Source organism: Athene cunicularia (genome assembly GCF_003259725.1).
Source record: "Athene cunicularia isolate RWA chromosome 1 unlocalized genomic scaffold, athCun1 chr1_part2, whole genome shotgun sequence".
Lineage (NCBI taxonomy): Eukaryota > Metazoa > Chordata > Aves > Strigiformes > Strigidae > Athene > Athene cunicularia.
Genome location: NW_020799092.1, coordinates 13,874,152 through 13,895,666, shown reverse-complemented (window position 1 = coordinate 13,895,666; position 21,515 = coordinate 13,874,152). Strand labels below are relative to the sequence as shown.

At 36.8% G+C, this 21,515-nt stretch overlaps 1 protein-coding gene across 4 annotated transcripts in view; it reads left to right on the top strand.

Annotated features, from left to right (window-relative positions):
* Positions 1-2,519: 2,519 nt before the first annotated feature.
* The window catches only part of IPO8 (importin 8), a 49,428-nt gene continuing 30,432 nt past the window's right edge, over positions 2,520-21,515 (top strand). The window contains exons 1-10 of one of the 4 annotated variants that reach the window (XM_026868213.1): positions 2,520-2,724; positions 8,032-8,113; positions 10,214-10,370; positions 12,586-12,744; positions 13,721-13,877; positions 14,913-15,002; positions 15,822-15,916; positions 16,503-16,587; positions 19,082-19,216; positions 20,064-20,163. In XM_026868213.1, coding sequence (XP_026724014.1) covers positions 10,234-10,370; positions 12,586-12,744; positions 13,721-13,877; positions 14,913-15,002; positions 15,822-15,916; positions 16,503-16,587; positions 19,082-19,216; positions 20,064-20,163 — 958 coding nt within the window. In that variant the 5' untranslated portion in view covers positions 2,520-2,724; positions 8,032-8,113; positions 10,214-10,233. Of the gene's footprint in view, positions 2,725-4,521; positions 4,819-5,193; positions 6,542-8,031; positions 8,114-10,213; positions 10,371-12,585; positions 12,745-13,720; positions 13,878-14,912; positions 15,003-15,821; positions 15,917-16,502; positions 16,588-19,081; positions 19,217-20,063; positions 20,164-21,515 lie in introns of those variants that run through there. The other 3 variants (XM_026868214.1, XM_026868211.1, XM_026868212.1) reach the window with 3 other exon arrangements.

The following is a 21,515-nucleotide window of genomic DNA, read 5'->3' as shown; positions in this document are numbered from 1 at the left end:
AGCCTCCGGGGGGCGGGCGAGGAGCGCGGCCGGTGCCCCGCGGCTGGGCGCGATCGCCGCCCGCCTACAGTTTTGTCCTTAATGTTGCGACCCTGGGAGCGGGGCGTACCGAAGTGCGGCAGTCGAGTACTCGGCATGGCCTGGGCCCTCACGCTCCGTGTTTTGGGGCTGGGAGGCATGACAGTGAGCTCCGCTCTGTTCGGATCTCCCTCGCTCTTACCTGCGATGGTAGATCGCAGTGACTCTGAGGGGTTAATTTTGTCCCGTTCAGCAGCGTGCCAAGTTCAGCTTTGAGAAACGCACAGTAGATTTTTATGGGCATTTATCACAGCATCCCACAGTTAATGTAGCGGTGGTATGCACTGAATCAAAACTGTGGCAACAATCTCAATTTGGACATTTGAGAAAAGAGCAAGGTTGCCTTGCACAGCATTAATACAGCTTTAACCCTTATACTTCAGTGGAATAGTTGGTCAGTTCTACTGGACAACTTGGATTTTTCGGCAGTGTTGGTGTATTAACAAAAGGGTATATTGGGTGTCAGGAATTACTTCAGGATTGCTCCTCCGGCTTAATTTTCTATTTAGGCAATTTAAAACTCCTTCTGAATTAGATACAGCTAATCCTTGCTTTAGCTGTTGGCAAGTTCCCTCCGTAAATCAGTGGATTAAGTGCTGGACAATGAGAATGTGCTTGGGGATAGTTAGATAAAAATGCAAAAGTTTTTTTCTTTATTTGGCATAGTTACTTTAAAAATTTATCAGTACCTATTTTTATCCCTACTATTAAGGACTTGGAGGGAAATTATAAATATTTGTTAGCAGCCTGTTGCACAGGAGTCAAAACTACAATAATAAACTGCTGCATGTTTGGCAGGCTCAGATCAAATAGGCAGCTGTCAGGATTCCGGGGTCCTGCTCCTAATGCTGTCATTTTAACATCATGAATTAAATGATGTGAAGCTCAGGAAAAGTTTTGAAAGTGTTTTAAGACTGAGATCTGTAAAATATTTTAAGTTCAAGTGATGGATAATGCAGTTCTCTTGAAAGACACAGATTTTAAATTCAAGAGTGCAAGTATATTTATTGAGAACAGATTGAGATACAGATTTTTATTTAAAATAGCTGGCACATTTTCTCTTTTCTAACTATTATAAAGAATGAATCTTGAAATTAAGACATATCTATTATTGTGTAGGCTTCCTGTTACTAAATGAAGCATGATGTATCTGGCTGACATAATATACTGATGCAGTGCTGGGTTTGACATGATTCTTTGGATGAGTGGAACAAAAGTGCTCCTGAGGAATGTTGCATAATGTGGGCCTTTGACATCTTGAAGCCTTTCAGTGCTTTTGAAGCAAGACTTCAAAGTGACATGTCAGACTCCCACATATCTAATGATAGTGTTGACATGTCGCTGTGTTTCTACAAGTACTGGAATCCAGATGCTGTTCCAGCATTTATCTTGTTCTAGCAAAGGAACCAATCCCCCAACCAAACAGAAAGCCTTCCAACAATAAGTCCTTGAAGTGGTAATATAACACTTGACCAAACAGACAGATGTCACCTTTATTCTGTGCAATAGTTAGTGATGCTGCTCCTGATACATGCTAATGGGTGTCGAGGTAAGACTTCTTTTGTGTTAGCCCATCTGTGGTGCACATTTGCTTTCAAGTTTGAATCCAGGTAGTGACAGGAGCTCCCCAGAGAGTATAAATCCTACTAGTCCACCAATATAGCACCTCTTTGTAGGCACCTCACTGCTTGTACCCATAGAGAAAGTTGTTTAGAACAATATAATAATAGTCCCAACTCCATAATTTGCTTACAGCATAGAACATTGGGAATGGAGTTCAAATGAGTGAAAGCTTGCCTACCTGTAAAAGTCCCAGCATGTTTGAAAATGCCTCTTCCATGTGTTCCTGCACCCGTGTAAAGATAGAGCTAAACCAGTGAAGTTGCTGTCTGCCTTCTGGATCATCATCTGACTGCATTCAGAAATGGAATTGATTCCCTTTTTTTACCCTTATTATGTCTGTTGGAAGGCTGTTTGTGAATTTTCTTCCTCCCACAGCTAGCAACAAGTGTTGGTTTCCAGACAAAATTAACTTATGGTCCATTTATATCCATTTGTGCCAATCTTCTTAACTAGAATAGGTTTCTTGGTACCCTATCTGATGTAGTTGTCAAAGGCTAATCCCTACTGGCTTCTTTTCCTAGCCGCAACAGGCTGTATTTCCTTTGTCTTATCATAAAAGTGCATTTATGAAATCCAGTGATAGGAGAGCACAGATCTTCTCCGTACTTGTTTCCTTTTGAATTAATCATTCTTGTGCAATCTGATAATTTGTGTTTCCAGAAAGTCTTACACTCCATGCCACTAGTACCTCATACATCCCCTAAAACTACAATTACCTTCTTTGTGTCCAGTGTCTACATGTTTCTTATCACTTAATATACTGAGGTCCTTTTACCTCATGGTAAGAGGGTGTAAAGGACTTCCTCACTAAGAAACCTCAAGCTTTTAGGAGAAATTCATATTATTTTTGAGTGCATGACCATGTACTTTGTCTGATTAACCCGTTCCATTTTTGTTGGTGCACTTCTAAAGATCATTCAGTTCTTTGTAGGATTTTTCTGACCGACCTTCTTGGGTGATGCATGCTACTCCACTTCTGAGTCATCAACAAACTTCACTTCTCTCAGTCCCCTGAACACAAATGTGAGTGTGGGATTTGTCTGAAATGTGATTCTTGATAAACTAGAGCAGTAATTTCCTGCTAGGTCAGTCTATCATGTAACTGCTGTCTTTTTCCTTTTAGCCTGTTGATAAGTGTGCACATCATTCCATCCCCCTCTTTTCTTTTGTTCTCACGCCATTTTTTTCTTCAGTTCTGTCACATCATAATTGGTGTGCACTTTATGATATTTATCAATCACACTGTACTTACTAGAACAGTCAATTATCATACCAAGAAAGATTCAATTTCTGTGCACCTTTCTTTGATATCTGTTCTAGGCCATTACTCTTGTTAGATCTGTCTCATGGACTTCAGGGACTTCTGGTTTTAATTTTTGTTTTCTTTAGTGGCTAAATACTGCTTTCATGTGCCAGTTCTTGGAGTATTGTGGAATGTACTCTCTGATTGTGTGTGTGAATGTACAAAGTCATTCTGATTCCAATTCAGATAGAATATCATGCAGATTTATGCATTAATATTAATTGGTTCAACCTGCTGTAATACATTTCTTTGGCCTTTTCTTAGGGGGGAAATAAGATCACAATTGCAGAAATACAGCTGCTTGTTTAAATATTGAGAAGGAGTTGCAGAATTTGGCTTTGACAGGAACTGAGTGGCAGTGCTGGAAGAACAGAAAGAAGTGAGAGAAGATTGCCCAGAAGCAGAAGAGTCCAGAATAAAGCTGGGCTTCCTTCCATACCTTCCACATCTTTGTTGAGCTGGCTGTCAGAGTAGGCAAGGATCTGAAGGCCACTCAAAGTGACAGTGAGCACCTCATGTTACCTAGAGGAAGGAATCTCAGGTATTTGTAGTGAAGACCAATTTGATGAGGAAGTTGACTTTCATGAGTAGAAGTTGTGTGGAAAGTGGAGTTTGTTTAAAACTGGATTAATTTGGCAGCAGAACCCACTGAGGAAAAAAGCTCAGGTAGATTCTTACACATGCTTATTTTCACTGTGTATGAAAACGCTCTGTGTTTCCCCCCCCCTGCCCCAACCAATACCTTTGGGTGTCAACAGGGAAAGAGAAGGTGTCTTTTGAAGTTCTAGTTCGTTTTAACAGCTGTCTGTGACTGACAGTGTAAAAAACAGGAGAGAAAATACTGTTAACAAATGTAAAATATTCCTGCATGTGACAAATACTGATGGAATTTCTCAGTAACATATTTTCAGTGCATAGAAAATAGAAAATAAAACTTAGTAAACCAGATAGTTCAGCTTTCGGATCAAATGTACATAAGCTTTCAAATAATCTTTGTAAGCGGTTAATTGCTTATGTATTCACGGTACAAATTTTTTCTGTGTTTGTCTTTGCAAAGAGATAGTGCCTTGATTTTTCAGCAATTTTTATGTGCCATACTTGGATTCAGAGGAACAGAGAGATGTTTACTGCTGGTGGAGGAGGATGATCTTGTCTTCCCTTGTAGAACCGAAGCGAAGGCTTTAGTTTTCTATATCCATTGTCCTAGATTGTCCTGTTGCTGTTCTGCAGGGGAAGAAGCACCTTCCAGTGCTGTTCCACACTCAGCCACTGTGGTTGCCATCAGTGCAGTGGGAAGTCTACTGACAAATGTGATTATGGAGCAGTTGCTTGCTGTGGGTTTTAAATGTGACAGCAAGCAAGACTCAAGCATAATGCTTGCTCAAATGAGTTTAGTAGTATATAATGAATGATAACCTGAAAGCCAGATCTGAATGTTAGATGTGAAAAGTGTTTGCTTCAGTAGGATCCATTTGGGGAAATGTTTATATATTTTTCCTGCTTATCTCTCATTGCATTCTAGTCCTTTACGTGTGATGTTCATCTTGTTGTTTTCCCGTGGCCCACCTGAGGCTTTCTTGGGTGTCCTCTGTTCTGTATCTAATCTAATGGAAGAGAAAATAGGCAAAAAATGATGTGTTCTCTGATCTTTTGAAGACTGAATCTGTGATGCTGAGATGGGGAAGAATACATGTTAGACCAAAGGTGAAAGGATGGAGTGCAGAAAGCTGTACAGCTGCAGTGCACAGATCCTGAGGCAGTGGACACTGATGGGACAAGATGCATGGGGACACGTGCATCTCTTCTCCATTGCTGTAAATGTATCCAACTGCATCTTAACAGTGCTGTATGCCTCTCCCAGTTTAGCTGCTAGTCTTGCACATTGCTGTATTCCATCCTCTTAATCTCAATAAAAATTAGATTAAATTGTTTTTTAGTATAAATGCTCTGATCTGTGATTCATGCAAAAGCAGTCAGTATGTTTTACATAGCTTTAAAATAATCATTCTTTGTAAGTACTCAGTGAAAGTTTATTTTAAAAAACTTTTACTCTCTCCTTCAAAATAAAATGCCGTTGATCAGCACCTTCACAGAAAGTTTTACCAAATCACAACAATGTGAATTCAAGGCAATGTAATTATTCATAAACTGCACAAAGCAGCATGCTGTATCACGCAAGTTGGGCTGAAGGTCTTTTTCAGCCATCTGGTGCCTCCCTGTGGCTCCTGGGCATGGCTCTTCAAACTGAGCAGATCCCATTCCTTCTGTGGGACTGACGATATTCCAGCTCTCCCTTTGTAAAAGTTTAGCTGCATCTGTAACAATATAAATAACTGTCTTGCTGAACTCATACAGCTCCGAGGTCTCTTCCCTGTCTCTTCCCATTTACACAGTATACACCTGACAACTGCTCTGCACCTGCTCACGTGATTCATACAGCTTTACTTGCTGGTGTCCAGGAGCCTGTTGGATGGTTTCCTGTGCAAGGCAGAGAAAGGATACATCCCAAGACCACAATTAGCATGACAGCTAAACCAACAAGAATGTGCTGGTATAGGAAAAATGTTGCTGCATGGAGCTTTTTAAAAAGTCCTCTGTTCTAAAAATTGCAAGCGGCATGTAGTTTTCCTGACCGGGTTTGTTGCCACACAAGTGAGCGGGATGATATTTGAGCTTCACAAATGCAACAGAATTGGGTGTCTTGTTTCTAAAATGGGCACACAATCTCTGTTGATCTCTACAGCATTTGTATTTCTGATAAAGAGTAGAAAACAAAGCTATGTGAAAATGTGAATTATGGTAATGACAGTAGTACGGAGTAAAAGGATTTAGTGGGAGCCTAATACTGTGTCCTGGTGATCTCTTTAGGGGTGTCACTGTGTAAAGTGTAAAGAAACCCTCATAGCAGTGTGCTGGTAGGGATGAGGCCCCCTCTGAGACGCTCTGCGTACCTTCTGCATAACATGTCTTTTGTCACTCCAGGCACTTGCTGAGAGGATTTGCTGCACAGGCCAAATAACTGTATTTGTATATATCCTGGCAAAACTTCAGGGGTAGCAGTTGTACGCCAGCACAAGTGGTACCAATAAAGCTTCCTGGAGTAGCAATGACTTTAATGTAGATTCAGTAAAAGCTGTTTGCACAAAGAAAGGGAAATAATTTATACTGTACTCACTGTATTCACCCTAAATGTGATACTGGTAGGACTACTGCAGGAAAACAACAGCAACAAAACAACCCCCAAAAAGGTTGCATTCTTAATAGGTGTGTTTATAGTAGTAAAAGCTGTGTGCAAACTGGATCTGAGAAGAGCATATTGGCACTATTTCAAAGGATGATTAGTGTTCATGCACATTTTTGGCTTTCTGTGCTGCTGGGATTCCTTGTGCTTTCCTTATCTCTCTAGGAGTTGGGTGGTGAGCGCTGGAGGATGCTATTGCCTGCTGCGGCCCCTGTCAGAACCCACCAACATTGTACAGATTCTGCCCAGTAGCGATTGAAGGGCAAGCTTTGGATTCCAGGATACTCCATTAAAAGGTGGTCTTTGGAATCCAGCATGCTTCAACCAGTTGACATTGAAAGCTGGTATTTCAGCATGTCCATAGATAAATGGAGTTCCTGTGCTGTCTGTTACAGCTTTTACTTTATTTCAAGCATTTCTTAGGGATAATTAAAATTTATAGTGGAGGGAATTGCAGGAGAGTATGCTTTTGATTTGCTGTTACTGCTTTTATCTGAGATCTCAGATTACTCTATAAACATCAAATGAGTCTCTGAACAGAGAGGAGGTTAAAATTACTATCATTATAATGAGTAAAATGAGGGCCAGAAATTTAAGGGATTTGGTAAAATTATTGAATGATAGTGTTGTGATGCAGATGTTACACTTAGGTGTCATGAAAGCAGTGTAATTTTACCTCATTATGGAAATGTTAAATCAAGGAACTGGGTGCATGAAGAGTAGAATGTACCTCTTATTTCACAGCTTTCAAATGAGGCCAAGTTTACAGGAGGATGTAGTATACTTGTACTTAAAGCACAGCTCTGGAAACAACCACAGAACTGCCAGGCATAGTCTAGTTGGAAAGAAATACTGTTAAAGATGAAATAAAGAAAGCTTCTGCCATCTAGCCCCAAGAAACATCTCTCTTTGAACATAATGCACATGGATCTAAGTGATGAAAGATCTAACTTACTGGTAACTAGTGATGTTGCCAAGGCTTAGCAGTAACTGCACCACGCTGAGTCAACAATTCTTCGCGTTGGAGGACCCCTGTTGAATGACAACAGTATAATGCTATCAGATTTTCACTTCTTTTAAATCTGGTGTGCTTTGCTCGAAGTTCAGTGAGCATTGTTTTCTCTTGAAATTCTTCAGCTGCATGGCTGATGTAGTGTTTGAAAAGTTCCCAGGAAGGCTGTGGGTTTTGAAATGTTATCTGTGTATGCTTGATTTTAATTAAAAATGGTTATTCCACTGTGTTTCCCCAGTTTTTATTTCTCTGTTAAGATGCACTATACATCTAGTTTGTTAAAAGATGGCTGTATAATATATGGCTAATGCAGATGTTGTTTACACTTGAAAATAATTTCAAGTGGTTTTCTTAATCTCTTCAAAATCCAGTATTGCTATTATATCACAATCTATTTTGCAAATAAATGGTATGTATTGATGAATCATGTCAATATCCATTTGACTTACGAGGCTAAGTTAAATAATTCAAGATTTGTAGTGCTTCTCATTATGCATTCTCAGAATTATTTGAATATTCATTATCACTAATCTCTAATAGAGAGCCTTGCCACATTACTTATTTCACCCATGCACTGTTATATGCTCAGCTTTTACAAGAAACTATTTGGATTTCTGCAGATCTGGGTAAACCTAAGGCTAAAACCTTTCATACTTCATGAGCAGAACCAAAGAACGCTGCAGAATACTTAGTTTGTATTTCTTATTCAGCTTTTGGTAATACAGTCGTCTTTGGACATACTGACTTGTTAACTGTGTTTTATATGTATTTCAGTCCTATAAGATCATCAATTTTGCTCCAAGTCTACTGCAAATCATAGTATCAGATCAAGTTGAATTTCCAGTGCGTCAAGCAGGTGAGATAAATTCCTTGTTTCACTTTCAGTAGTAAGTCAGTCTGCTAATTACTTCGACAGAGTATTGAGTTGTTGCAATGTATGTAAGTTCACGTTTGTTCTGCACGTGGAAATGAAAAGGGTATATCTTTGTTGTTTCTTTCCTACATGAGGGTCAGATAAAGCCATGAGTATGAGGTAGAGTCCTGCTTTGGCTTCCCCGTGTTTGTAGTGATCCCTACTGTATTGCTGTGATACTGATATGAAAAGAGAATGTTTTCTGCTCAAAACTGAGTACCCAGGGAGCCTTAGGTATTCTTTCTCCTGGTGGTGAAGAAGTAGTGATGCAAAGACAAGTGGAAATTTAAAAAAAGTGGATCTCATTTGAGTACATGTTTGTGTCTTTGGATCCCCTTTCCTGAAAAAATGGAAGTTCTGAAAAATGAAAAAACCCTATAGTTCACTAGGTCAAGGATAGCCATATATGCTTAGTCAATATTTATGGTGTCCATTCACAAAAGTAGGTATGAAGGAAGGTACCATCACTGATAAATTATGAATTTATAGTCTGAACATGTCTAGAAAGATTGCCTAACTGTGTGTGTGAGTTCAGGTATGCTGATGCAATTGACTTTAGGTTATACATTTCTATAAGATTAGATTCTAAATTCTCATAATATGTTTTAACTATTCCTATACAGTATTTTTGACAGGTACAGAAAATATGTGGCTTTTTCAAGAAACTGATGAATATTGTTTCGCTCACAGCTCTGTTGAATGAACAACATTTCCCATAGAAGCACTGTTCTGTTTTTTTGTACAGATCCTATTAATCCTCTGAGTCTGTTGGGGCATGCTGACATATGCTGTTTGTCATGCTGGTGTTTATTTTTTCAAAGATAATCCAACTTTGAATGGCATTGTTAAACTGTTCTGTAGTAAAGTTTGATGCTTAATCTAGACTCCGTGAGTCATTTTTATAAATTAATCTCTCATTTCAGTATCATTTGAGAAAAAAAACCCAAGTATGTAGAACTTAATTTTTATATATATATTTTTTTTAATTTTCCTTTTTTATAGAGTAGGGGTTTAAAATAATAAAACATATGTAAATTATGCAAGTCAACAGATTTCCTTGGAAATTTTTTAAAAGCCAGAAATTTTTATAACAACAGGATCTATGGACAAAGTAAGTTAAAGTCTTGGGCTGGTCTTTCTGGACCTATTTCTTGTATGAATATTCTGGCACGTCATAGTCAAATGACTGCTTTTCCTCTTGCTCCTATAAAATATTTTACAAACTACATGTTTTTATACTTTGTAATTTGTCACCACCAAGAAAAATTATTGTACCCAAGGATATCTTATTTATACTTTAAACTCTTAACTAGTAATCAACCAAAATAGTACAGGGATAGTAGTTTATTAAGAACATTCTTTTAATTCCTTACACTGTATTTCCTACATTTCATGAAGAATGCCTACAGACATTTTAGTACTGAGGCATAAATGCTGCTTTATTTTCAGCTGAAGATTAACTTTATTTTTCATGGTTTTTCACGTGAGACAGAAGGGAACAATTCTAAAGGATTATGGGAAATCCTAATAGTGAGATAAAGCTTAGAGAATTCACAACAAACATTTCTGTTTGAATAGAAGGTAGGTCATGTGCCAGTTTCGTACTGGGCATTTCCCCAAGCAGAGTGTCCCATCTGTGTGTGCAGTGATTTGTTTACATGAGCCTTCCAAAACTTTACTTACTAAGCTTGAGTAGTTGTTTAAGGGATGAGTAAATATGCAGATAAGTAGAGTTTTGTTTGCTTGCTTAGAATGATGGAATATTATGTCCATATGGAAGACTGATGTAATAAAGAATGTACCCCAACAGAAGCTGACTAAATACTATCCTATTCTGTTTAGGACCAGGCACTTAAGGCTGATCTTGTGTGGAATCATTAAAAAAGCTGTGCTTAGTGCCTGTAACTGTTAAGAACTCATGCAGTGGTTTTTAATTGTCTTTTCAACTCTTTGTTCTACTTTCGACTGTACTACATGTTGAGCATGGAGTAATGTGGAGATGTGTGAGAATTAAATTATTATTTCCCCAATGTTTATACTTAGCTGCCATTTACCTGAAGAACATGGTGACACAGTACTGGCCGGACCGTGAGCCACCTCCTGGAGAAGCAGTATTTCCATTCAACATTCATGAAAATGATCGTCAACAGATTCGTGATAACATTGTAGAAGGAATAATTCGTTCTCCTGACTTAGTGAGGTACCTCACATTGTGTAGAGATATTTCTATAGCTCATGTTCTCAGACCTACCAGTCCCGATGTAGTTAATGTGAGATCTCAATTTCTTGGCAGATGAAGCAGCTGCTTGTTTTGAAAATGTAATAATCAGTTTTAACATATTTATGTGCACTTGTTTTTCAGAAATGTAATAACTCAGCTAAGAGCCCTGTGATGTGATTTATTCTCTTATGGTGTTGTTTAAAGTGTCTTATAACACTTGTTGTAGTGACAGCCTGTTTGTTTGGCTGATTCAGAGCAGATAGTATAGAGGGCTATCTGCAATACAGGATGAACCATTCAGAGAAATACTGCCTGAGATCTGTTTTCTTTTTTCTAGTAGCCCTTTTCTCAATTACTTTTGCAATTTTTATATGTAACCTCAGTATTTAAATGTGTATTAGCATTCTTGGTTTTAACATGTTAAAAGAATGATGAAACACTGTTGTCTTTTTGCTGGAAGAATAGTTGAAATTCACAGACATATGATTGTTCACCACTCTGATTCAAGTGAGGCTGACAGGGTGGGATTAGGCTGTAGTGTATAGATGTTCATCTTTGAAAAACAGAAGGAAACTTTCCTCTTCTCTCCTCCTCCTCTCTACCAGCTCGGTGACCAAAGGTGTGCTTTTTGTCAGTAGTTATATCCAGAAGAGGAGTGATTGACTACAGATTGAAATTGGGATTAGAGAAAACACTTAAAAAAATTAAAGAAGCATCAGAATGCATTAGACTATAGCATTTCTGTCACTGGAGGTCTTTACAAATAGATTAGACAAACGCATGCCAGGAATGCTTAGGGTATAAATGGTCCTGTACTGAGACAAGAAAATGAACTAAATCATCATTTCCAGTTCAGCTTTTCTAACACATTCTGATGCCAATGATTAGTGTCTCCACTGAAAGAGATAGGTGCTCCTTGCCAAGGTTGTGCTACAAGGTAAGGATGCTTGTGTTGTTTCTGTGATAATGTAATAAAGACATGTAGTTTCCCCTGCCATCATGTCATAAATACCAAGGACAGATTTATACAAAAGAATGCAAAATAATGGAATTTTGAAGAGTTTTTTGAAAACTAGTTCAGGCATAATTTCATAACCTGATACTCAAAATGCCTTGATGTTACAATGACAACCTACATCTAAAAAGAGGGTTGAAAACCCCGTGACAATCACCTGGAATAAAGTACAGGGTTTTTAAATGCTGGCTAAACTTGTAGATTTGTCAGAAGTTAAAAAAGTCCAAGAAACTTTACTGGAACTAGTCTGATGTTGTAATACTGATATTTTTCACATTTTGCTTGAGAGCATGAGCGGGGAGGAGGAATCAAATCAGAAACAAGCATGAACTCCGAAGGCTTGAGGGGGACGTAAGTTTATATCAGTAGGTGGAGGGCCCCATATTGAACTACTTTGTAATAGTGGCTCCTTATGTAATGGACTGCAAGAGGATACCCAAGGAAAACTAAACATAGAAGAACCAATATTTTCTGCATACTTTTTTTTCTTTTTACATTATTCTTTAGCAGAGACAAGAGTATTTATTTACAGCTTCTAGTGCAGTGCTGCTCAGTTTTTTTAGTCACATCTCACTTTAGTCAATTAACAATTCTATCTTGCCTTACCATTGTGAGTGACATCTAAAAATGTGTAAAGGGAGAGGAATAATAAGTTTTTACCTAATGGGCTCTGTCATATGCTTTAGAGGTTGAGAGAGTGCGGTTCTAGAAGGTCCCAGGAAGATTGTAATTTCATGAGGAGCCTCTGGCTTGGATCATAACACAGGCCAATATTCTTTAATAAAATTGTACAAATTTGTGTTTTTGTGGTTGCTTCCAGACTCATAGGTGTGTAGAAATATAAACATTAATTTTCAAAATACAAAGGTAGCAGCTTTCTTGAGCAATTAATTGTTTTCAGATATTGCCTGATGGGTGTAGAGAGGGAGGAGGAAGGGAGAAAAGTAGCTAAAATGTTCTGAAATTAATTTCTTCCTTAAATACCCTGGGATGTTTTTTCTTGCTTTTCCTCTGCCACTTCCCAGAACTCTTTCAGTGCTGTCAAAATACGTATGATACTTTTGATGTAATAATATATTGTGGCCAATAAACCAAGATTTGGGATCTATACTTCAATATTAAACACTATGCCATGTTCTTAATTACTTAGAATATATTGCTATTTTCCTCCTGCCATAGAGCCCAGCTGACAATGTGCCTCCGTGCTATCATTAAACATGACTTTCCTGGCCATTGGACAGCCGTGGTGGACAAGATAGGCTACTATTTGCAGTCTCAGAACAGTGGGAGTTGGCTTGGAAGCCTCCTGTGCCTGTATCAGCTGGTGAAGACTTATGAGTAAGTTGATGTCCATCAGTAGATGAGGAATCAGTATTTTTAGTCTCAGCTGGTTACTGAGAATGACATTATTATTAAGAGCACTGGCAGTTCTACAAGGAATTCAGATAGAAAATGGGAACTAATAGTTATCATATGCTCCTTTTCCTGCAAATAAATGAAAACTATTCATCATCTTTATATCATCAGTGAAATGAAAGCACAGATGCCAGCAATAATCTGTATGAATTTACTGACATCTTTTCTTGAGGCTGTGTACTTTTGATCTGATTTAACCTATCTGTGAAAAATTTCTTTCTTTCTTCTTAAGCATTTATAACTTCTTTTGTTTGAATATTCCTCAAATACTGGATATATGATTGCAAATTATTTTCTACTTCTGTGTCATGAATATAGTACTGTTGTTGTCATATACTCCTATTGCATAGTGTTATTTGTACCATCCTCCTCACAGTCTAAATCCATGAAGTGTAAATTCGGAGAAGTGTGGTGAGGTCTCTCAGTCATTTAAAAAAAATTATTATCTGTCGTTAGAAACATATGTATAAACCACACAAAAGAAATGTAAAGGGAGAAAGAGAGAATCTTTTCCAAACAAAGGAATTGTCTTTCCCTTTCAATGACTGTTCACTCCTATTTGTTCGGCACCCAACTTGGGTTTGGCATTGGTATGAACATCAGAGAAATTCAAGTCCCTGCTCCTGTGAGCTGACAATTCAGTAGTAAAGAACATTAGTTCTTCCTCCCAATAGCTGCATTTATATAAGGTAACATTTGTTGGTTTTCAATTCTCTATTTATAGGTTAGTAAATTTGCTCAAAATGTTCAGACAGGGGCTAGAGGAGGGGAGAGTGAATGAGTGCTGGATATTAATTTAATTTTTTTTTACGGTACAAAAATGAAATTGCTGTTGGGGAATAGGCATTAGAATCTCTTGTGTGTAGATCCTGGACCAACATATTTGTTTCCTTTGCAGATACAAAAAAGCAGAGGAGCGAGATCCTCTCATAGCAGCAATGCAAATATTTTTGCCTCGGATTCAGCAGCAGATGATCCAGCTTCTGCCTGATAACTCCCATTACTCTGTACTGCTTCAGAAACAAATCTTAAAAATCTTCTATGCTCTTGTTCAGGTTAGCATCTGTGTAGAGGAAAGCCAAAACTTTGTTGGGCACAACCCCATTCAGTACACTCATGGGTGTGATTGAGTAAGAATAGCAATTTGGATGCGAAGTCATGTACAATAAACAGCTTTTATAAAAATATGATTTTAGTAGATTTTTTCATACTTAAAACTGGTCACATGATCTCCCAGGTTACATTTTTAATGAACCTTGGTACTTCTGCATGTCCTACCTGTAAGCTTACTAGAAAAATGTTCCTTTTTTTATAAAGTCACACATAACCTGGTATAAACTTCATGGGTATCTAGACTGTGCTAGTTGGCCTCTGAAAGTGTCAGTAGTGGAAATGTCATATAGTGCACTTCAGTAGGTAGCATTTCTCATTATCTTCTGAAGATCTGGCAGAAATTATTTATTGAGGCACATGAATTTGAGGAAGATGAGTTTGGCTTTTACAGGGATGAGTTTGGTGAGGAAGTACTTTTAGAGAGTGAGAAACAGAACAATATCCTAAATAAGAGGCAGCCTGAAAATTTTTACTGGGGTTTAAAAAGCTAAAATAGTTTGTTATTAGATGGGGAGAGGATTAAAAAGATCGCAAGATCCTATTTTACTTTTCAGTAGCTTGCCTCAATACTGTCACTTCGGTTTGGGTTTTGTGGAGAAGTAAGATTTATTAGTAGTAGCTAGGTGGTAACTAAGAGTACATTTGACTTACTAAAATGCTATTGGTTTACCCAAATCCTGTAATACGGACCCTACTGTGGTCCCTATAATTTAGCTGGGCTATTGTGAAGAAGAGGAAGAAACAGAGTTAGCAAGTTCTCAGACCAAGGAATTTTCTTCAACTACTGTCTGCTCAGAAATTCCTCTGTAAATTGAACCAAGAATGCTGCAATTAGAGTAGTATTGATATCTAACCTAATTAGTTTTAGTTTTATTTAAAACCTCATCTTCCTCTGAATGGAAGTACTGTAGAAACATCTTCTACCTTTTCCAGAGAGAATTTGTATTTCATGACTGTGGGGTTTTTTCTTATTTCAGTATGCATTGCCTCTCCAGTTGGTGAATAACCAGACTATGACCCAGTGGATGGAGATCTTCCGTACTATCATTGATAGAAACGTACCTCCAGTAAGTTTAGTTTTCTGAAGGTTGTGATACTTCTGTGTGGCATTTGAGGAACAGTTGGTGTGAAGATGTTCCTTTTTTAAGATGTTATCTATTTAAGATTCTTATCCTTGGAATAAGTGGTGTTTCTGACAGAAAGCAGAGGGATCATGTAAGCTGTCAGACTTTCATTGTCTGAGGTAGTGACACCATGTAAACTCCAGTCTTGGATATTTTGGAAGTTTCTAAATATTTTAGCTGGTTTCTCTCAAATAACAATCAAAAGCCTTTTACAAACCCATCATCTATCTCTGTTCCTCTTTTTCTTTCATCCATCTGTCATTTCTTGAAGAACAACACAAAAAGAGTAATTAAATTCATGTTTGTGTATGTACAACATTAACTGGCATTTCCTAAGTTTTTTAGAACTTTATTTTTCAACCTTAAAATTCTTTGAATAGCTTTTGCATTAGTATGTAGTTAGGCTGTATATATTTGGAGGAGTTAGTATCATGCTTAATTTTTAAGCCAGAGTGCATGCCACTGTGTAGTATTCAAGTATATGTGAGAGTTTTTAAATACGCATAATTTTGAAAATTAAAGTACAGGCATTGTACAAGTATTGCATATATACAGTTATATTGAGTAATTAAGATATTTGAAAGTTCCTGAATATTATATAACCATTAACAGAACCAAAACTTTAGTCGATGCTGTGCATTTGTATTAGTTTAGTCAGCAAGGAATGTTTAAAGCATCATTTCTCACAGCTAATTTAAAATAAATTTAATATAATAAATTTAAAATAATACAGCTAATTCAAATAAATGTGTTTATTTATAGGAGACTTTGCAAATTGATGAAGATGATAGACCAGAGCTGGTGTGGTGGAAGTGCAAGAAGTGGGCATTGCATATCGTAGCTCGTCTTTTTGAACGGTAACAAACTAACAATAGATTAAAAATGATTAAAAACCAAATTTGGGTTACAAATCTGTAAGGTTACTTGAGGCATAATTAGACAAGACAGTTTAATTGATTTAACAGCTCATGGTCACTGAAGTGATGTTCCTGCTGCTGTCCTCTGTGTTGCACTGTCACAGCCACTGGTCTGAGCTCTCAGTGAAATGATTTGACTCTCTTAAGATGGCAAGAAACTAGCCCACAGAAAAGCACATTTGTAAAAAACTTTTTTTTTTTTTTACTACATTGAGCTACAAGTGCTTTCTTCTCAAATATAAAGGCAGGGAAAGATTTGAAAAGAAATCTGTAAACATGGAAGTTACAGAGCTTGTGACAAAAAGGTGGCTATATTTACTTGATTGTAGTATTGTACCCTATGATAATATAAGAAAAGGGAAGTGGGGCATTATATGGGAAATAATGGCTTAAAAGTAACCTGTGGGAGAGGATTCCTTCAGGATGGAAGACTACTCAGGGTCCTTTGTGTTTTAGAAAATACTGTGTTTACCTGACACGGTAGACTTCTCACAATGTAAATATCTGTGTCCTCTTCTTTTTAAAGGTATGGAAGTCCTGGAAATGTAACTAAAGAATACTTTGAATTCTCAGACTTTTTTTTAAAAACCTATGCTGTGGGCATACAACAGGCAAGTACAGTTCATTTGTTTCTGAATTAGATGTTTTTGTCTGAACAGATGTTATTACTTTTCAACAGTGTGCTCGTATCAAAGTTCATTCATTAATGAATGACATCAGTCAGGTTTTCCTTTTAGTGATTGAGAAGTTCTTTAGGATTCAGCGCCATAAAACTGAGTAACATGAATTTTCAGCAATTCAAAAAACCCTGGAGGAAAATTCTCAGAAAAGGCACATGCTGATAAAATGGTATTATAATCATGTCTAAACATTCTGCATATAGGTGAGAGAAAAAACTGTTGATGCAGAGGCCTCACATCATACAAGGGTGTATTTTCAGGCCAGTCTTTAGTAAGTGCTTTTGCTTCAAACAGCTTAGGCACAGTAATCCAATGATACTGTTTTATTTCAGGAAGATACAAGCAGATTAGAAGGTTGGTGGAGAACAGCAGTAAGTTATCTTATAATTGGAAAGCATATTTTATGAAAATCAGCATAAATTCACAGTTGCAAGGAAATTATTTTTGTTGAGGAATGCTAATTATTTGTGATTAACATGGTGTTGTGGAGACAGTTCAGTTCTGATAAAGTTGCTCAGAAGAGAGGCAATTCCTGTCAGAGTTTTCTGTGTTTTTCTGCCAGCTCAACTGTGGCCCCCTGGGAACATGGGCTTCCAGGCTTCCAGCGTTTCCCTGGTTTAGTGGAATGGCTGTAGCAGTTGGGTGCCTGAAAACCCTCAGAGTGCTGGCTCCAAAGCTTGGATGTTTTTGGCACAGCTCCTTCTATTTCTCATTCAGCCTGCTATATACTAGATGACTAGGAGTGGTAGTTCCCAGGCTTTTGACTCAGCTAAAGCTCTTGAGTGTTCAGGCTTTTGGGTTACATATTCCAAACAGGCTCCTAAGAATCCGGAAGAATGCAGTACGCTCTCCTGCTCATGATTCTGGGCTCTTGATTTCCTTTGGCCTGTAAACCTTGAAAAACACCTGGAAATGCTGTTTTTCAAGTGAAAAGTGTTTGGATAATGCATATTTCCAGAATATGTAGCTCTTCATGCTGGCAGTTGAAATATCCCTGACATGGCATCTGCAGGCTTCTTTCCAGTCTTTGATGCAGGGTGTCAAGCTGTTGTGACTTCAAGTCAAATTTAAACTAGATTTCAAAATACCAGGATTATCTGCGAAACAAAATTACTTTTCTCAATCCAGTTTGGTAACAGAATAGTTTATCCATCAGCATATTAATTCTGTGTAAATATGTAAATATTAAGAATTAAGGAGAAAAATGGTTGTGATAAGACTGTAAGTATTAAATGAAAAGGAAAACAGTTTATTCTAAACTCCTTGCAACGTTGAACTCCTGAGTGGAAAAACAGACTCCCATGGGCAGATTTGTCTGTTAAGAGATTAGGCTATGTAGCAGAGGGAGCAGTTTATCTTTCAAGATACATGGACTGGACAATCTGCACACTTCTTCTCTTTCTGGCTCTTAAATGCTGGTTTGTTGTGTTTTCTTGCAGAGTTAGTAAGAATTTGATTGTGACTATTTCGTTACTAAACCTTCATTATTTATTCATCAGTTATTAAGTACTGACATCGTGCTAGAGTCTATATGAGATATAGACAATTCTTGCCCAAGGAGAGTATCATATAAAAGACTTAAGATCAGATACAGTATTCCTAATGAAGGACTTACATTCAAAATAAGATTTATTATAATGTTCTGAAGAATTATGAAGCAGAATTGTCCTTCTGAAAATTTATGACTATATTTTGTTATGCATTGCCATTGATTTTTATTGTTATTCATGTACATGCCAATTCTTTACACTTATTAACACTATATAGTTCATCTGCCATTAGTGCAGATTAGTGGCTCTATACTGTAGGTTTTTCTTAGTAGAGCAAGCCTTTATATTAAGGAAGATTTGTGTGATAGCATGCTAGGTGATACTATCTGATGGATGCAACAGGAAATTGAAGTTAAGGGTTTTGCATCTATTCTGATTCACAGATTTAGGTGCTAACCTATTTTTCTTTTCTAGTTTAGTATTTCTATTCTTATCACTGTTCTTCCTAAGTAATGTCTTTAGGGGCCTGTCCTTAAAAAAATGAACACAGACACCACTAACAGATTTAGAAGCCGACCAATTTGAAAATCTCACTGTGACTTTTCCTTATCTATTCTAAATTTTGCTGAGGCCTGTGTTAACTGTGAGCCTGTGAATATTGAAGTATATCTTTGGTTTGCAATCACAAGTGATCACATGGTGGAGCTAGTTGTAAAGTAGACATGTACATAAATGCTTGCAGCATTACATCCTTAATATTTAAATGGTTTCTGATTTTTGGATGAAAGGCATTACAGTGATTACTAACACTAGAACCTCTGCTGTAAAACTATTTAATCTGTCCATGTATATTCACTGATGAAGTGCACTGCATGTCTATGCATGAGAGAGAATTTCAGTCTTCATTTAAAAATATAATTTTGTCATTTCTTTAGGTTCTTTTAAGAATCTTAGACCAATACAGGCAAAAAGACTATGTTGCACCACGTGTTCTTCAGCAAACATTAAATTATTTGAACCAAGGGGTTATTCACTCTGTAACGTGGAAGCAAATGAAGCCACACATACAGGTCAGTGCATAAAACCCAGTCATAAACACTGCATGTCATCAGAGTCATTAAAAACCTCCCAAAACCCCACCAGTTTTGCAGTTTTAAAGATTTCAGAAATATTTCATGCCACAATTGATCAGGGAAAAAGATAGCATTTCTACATGAATGTGGTGGGGTTTTCAGTATTATGACTACCTTTTATTGCACATATTGTTAACTCAATTAAAGATTATGTTCCATAAGTCCTTTATTATTATTAATTTTGAAGTTCGCCACACAGTCATGGTGTTCTGGCTTTTATTAGTTGCTAGTATTCAGAATTGTGTATAGATTTGGAAATTCATAATTGATTGTAGTTTAAAAATAGGGGGCAAAGAGAACATGAACTATGAGGGACAGAACTCTCTTCTAAGGACATGTTTTAGAAGTGAACTAAGAACAAATGAAAAATTATTTTCATGCTTTTATTTTTTCATATCGTAAGCTCCCCTGTTGGTGGTTAGTTAATTCCATGACTGTTAAGAGGAAGGACTCTGAATCCATTCTCTTGTTAAATATTGCACTGATGAGATCCTTCTGCAGAATGCAATATTCTGCTGTTTATAGACTATGTCCTGAAGTATTTTTTGTGTGTGATACTGTATTATTCTAAAGACAGATTATATACTTACTACTGTCTGGGACTTGGAAAAGGAAAGTATGTATATTGTACATTTGTATCTGTTAGCCAAAATAAAAGAGGACTGATTAAAATAATCTTACTCTTCAGAACAGTAGGTTTAGTAAATTAGTGCATAGTAGAGGGAAGCTGTACTGGAATTTGATTTTATGTGTACTTATATGTATTTGACTTCTCTAATATTAGAGTATAACAGAGGAAGTGATATTCTCTCTGATGTGCTACAAAGATGAGGATGAAGAGCTCTGGCAAGAGGATCCATATGAATATATCCGCATGAAATTTGGTAAATGTTTGTGTTTAGCATTTACGTTTTGTTTTCATCATAACTGTACACTATAGTCCCAATTAACAGCATGGTGACAGTAATGTCTCTCTCTTCAGCAGTGTCCTATACAATACGAAGAAGAAAATTTGTTTCTTAAATCTCACTAATCTGTAGTTAAAAAAAGAAGGCAGATCAAGTGAGTTTTGGCTATTTGGCTGGTATCTTTAAACTAAATGATTCTCTTAATGTTTTTCTTTCTACTTCACATGTGCTCAGTGCAGCCCAAATAGGCTGTCTTGCTTGCTTTTTAATGCCATTTTCAGAATTCTGAATTGCAGATGTGCTAGCTGTCTGAAAGTTCTTGCAGCTCTCACTTTGACCAGAAGAGGCCTGACTTGCTCTTTCCCTATTGAAAATTGTTAAATGTCTTCAGCATTTTTTTTGGCAAATATTATTGCTAAATTGTAAGATTATTAAATATATGTATTATTTCAAAAGAGGCAGTACAAAATCTTGGCATATCACATAGGACCATATTATGAATAATTGCTTTTATTAAAATTTTCAAGTAATTGAAAAAGAGAGGGCTACTTTCAAAATACAGTGATTTTAGTTGGAAAACTCCTGTAAGACAGGCACCACAGATATATTTAGCATTTGGGAATTTTTAATAAGTTGATTTAAGATTAACATATTTGAAAACAGGATTTAAATGCTCATATAAGAATTAAAAAAACTTGGAGAGTTGTTATGCAGAACACCTATCATGATATAGTGTTGGTCAGCAACGTATTGCACCCCAGTGATTTTTGGTATATGAATACAGTTCTTTCTGTGTAAGTAGTGAATCCTCTTTTTATATGTAGCTGAGACAGTTAAATACAGATTTAAATTATATCGTGGAAGGTTAAAAAAGAAGCATGAAAGTACGTTAAATTGAAATTTAGTGAGCCCCATTTGGGTTTGGAACAAGAATTCCAGTAGTCTGGTAGTATTTCTTAATCATGTTTTATCTTTAAGTTCTCAAGTTAGTGTGTAATTTTGACCACATTTTAAGGTTTCCTTTTTAGATGTTTTTATTTAATTCAATTTGTGTAGCAATGTTTGGATTAGAACATGTTTGGCGGCACAGATTTTTTTTTCCTGATATAAATTATATTTTCAATGTGATTAAAGGAGGTTTACTTGTAAGGAATGAACCTAAAAAGCTTCAACTTTCAACAGATTTAAAACTACCCCAGATCCAAGTAGATTTTACATACAAAAAGTTTCCCATGAGGTTTTAATAAAATCAAGCCAAAAATGTGTACATATGGTATACAGATGGTACTGGAATGTATTGTTGTTCTTCATATAGTGGTTTTAATGAA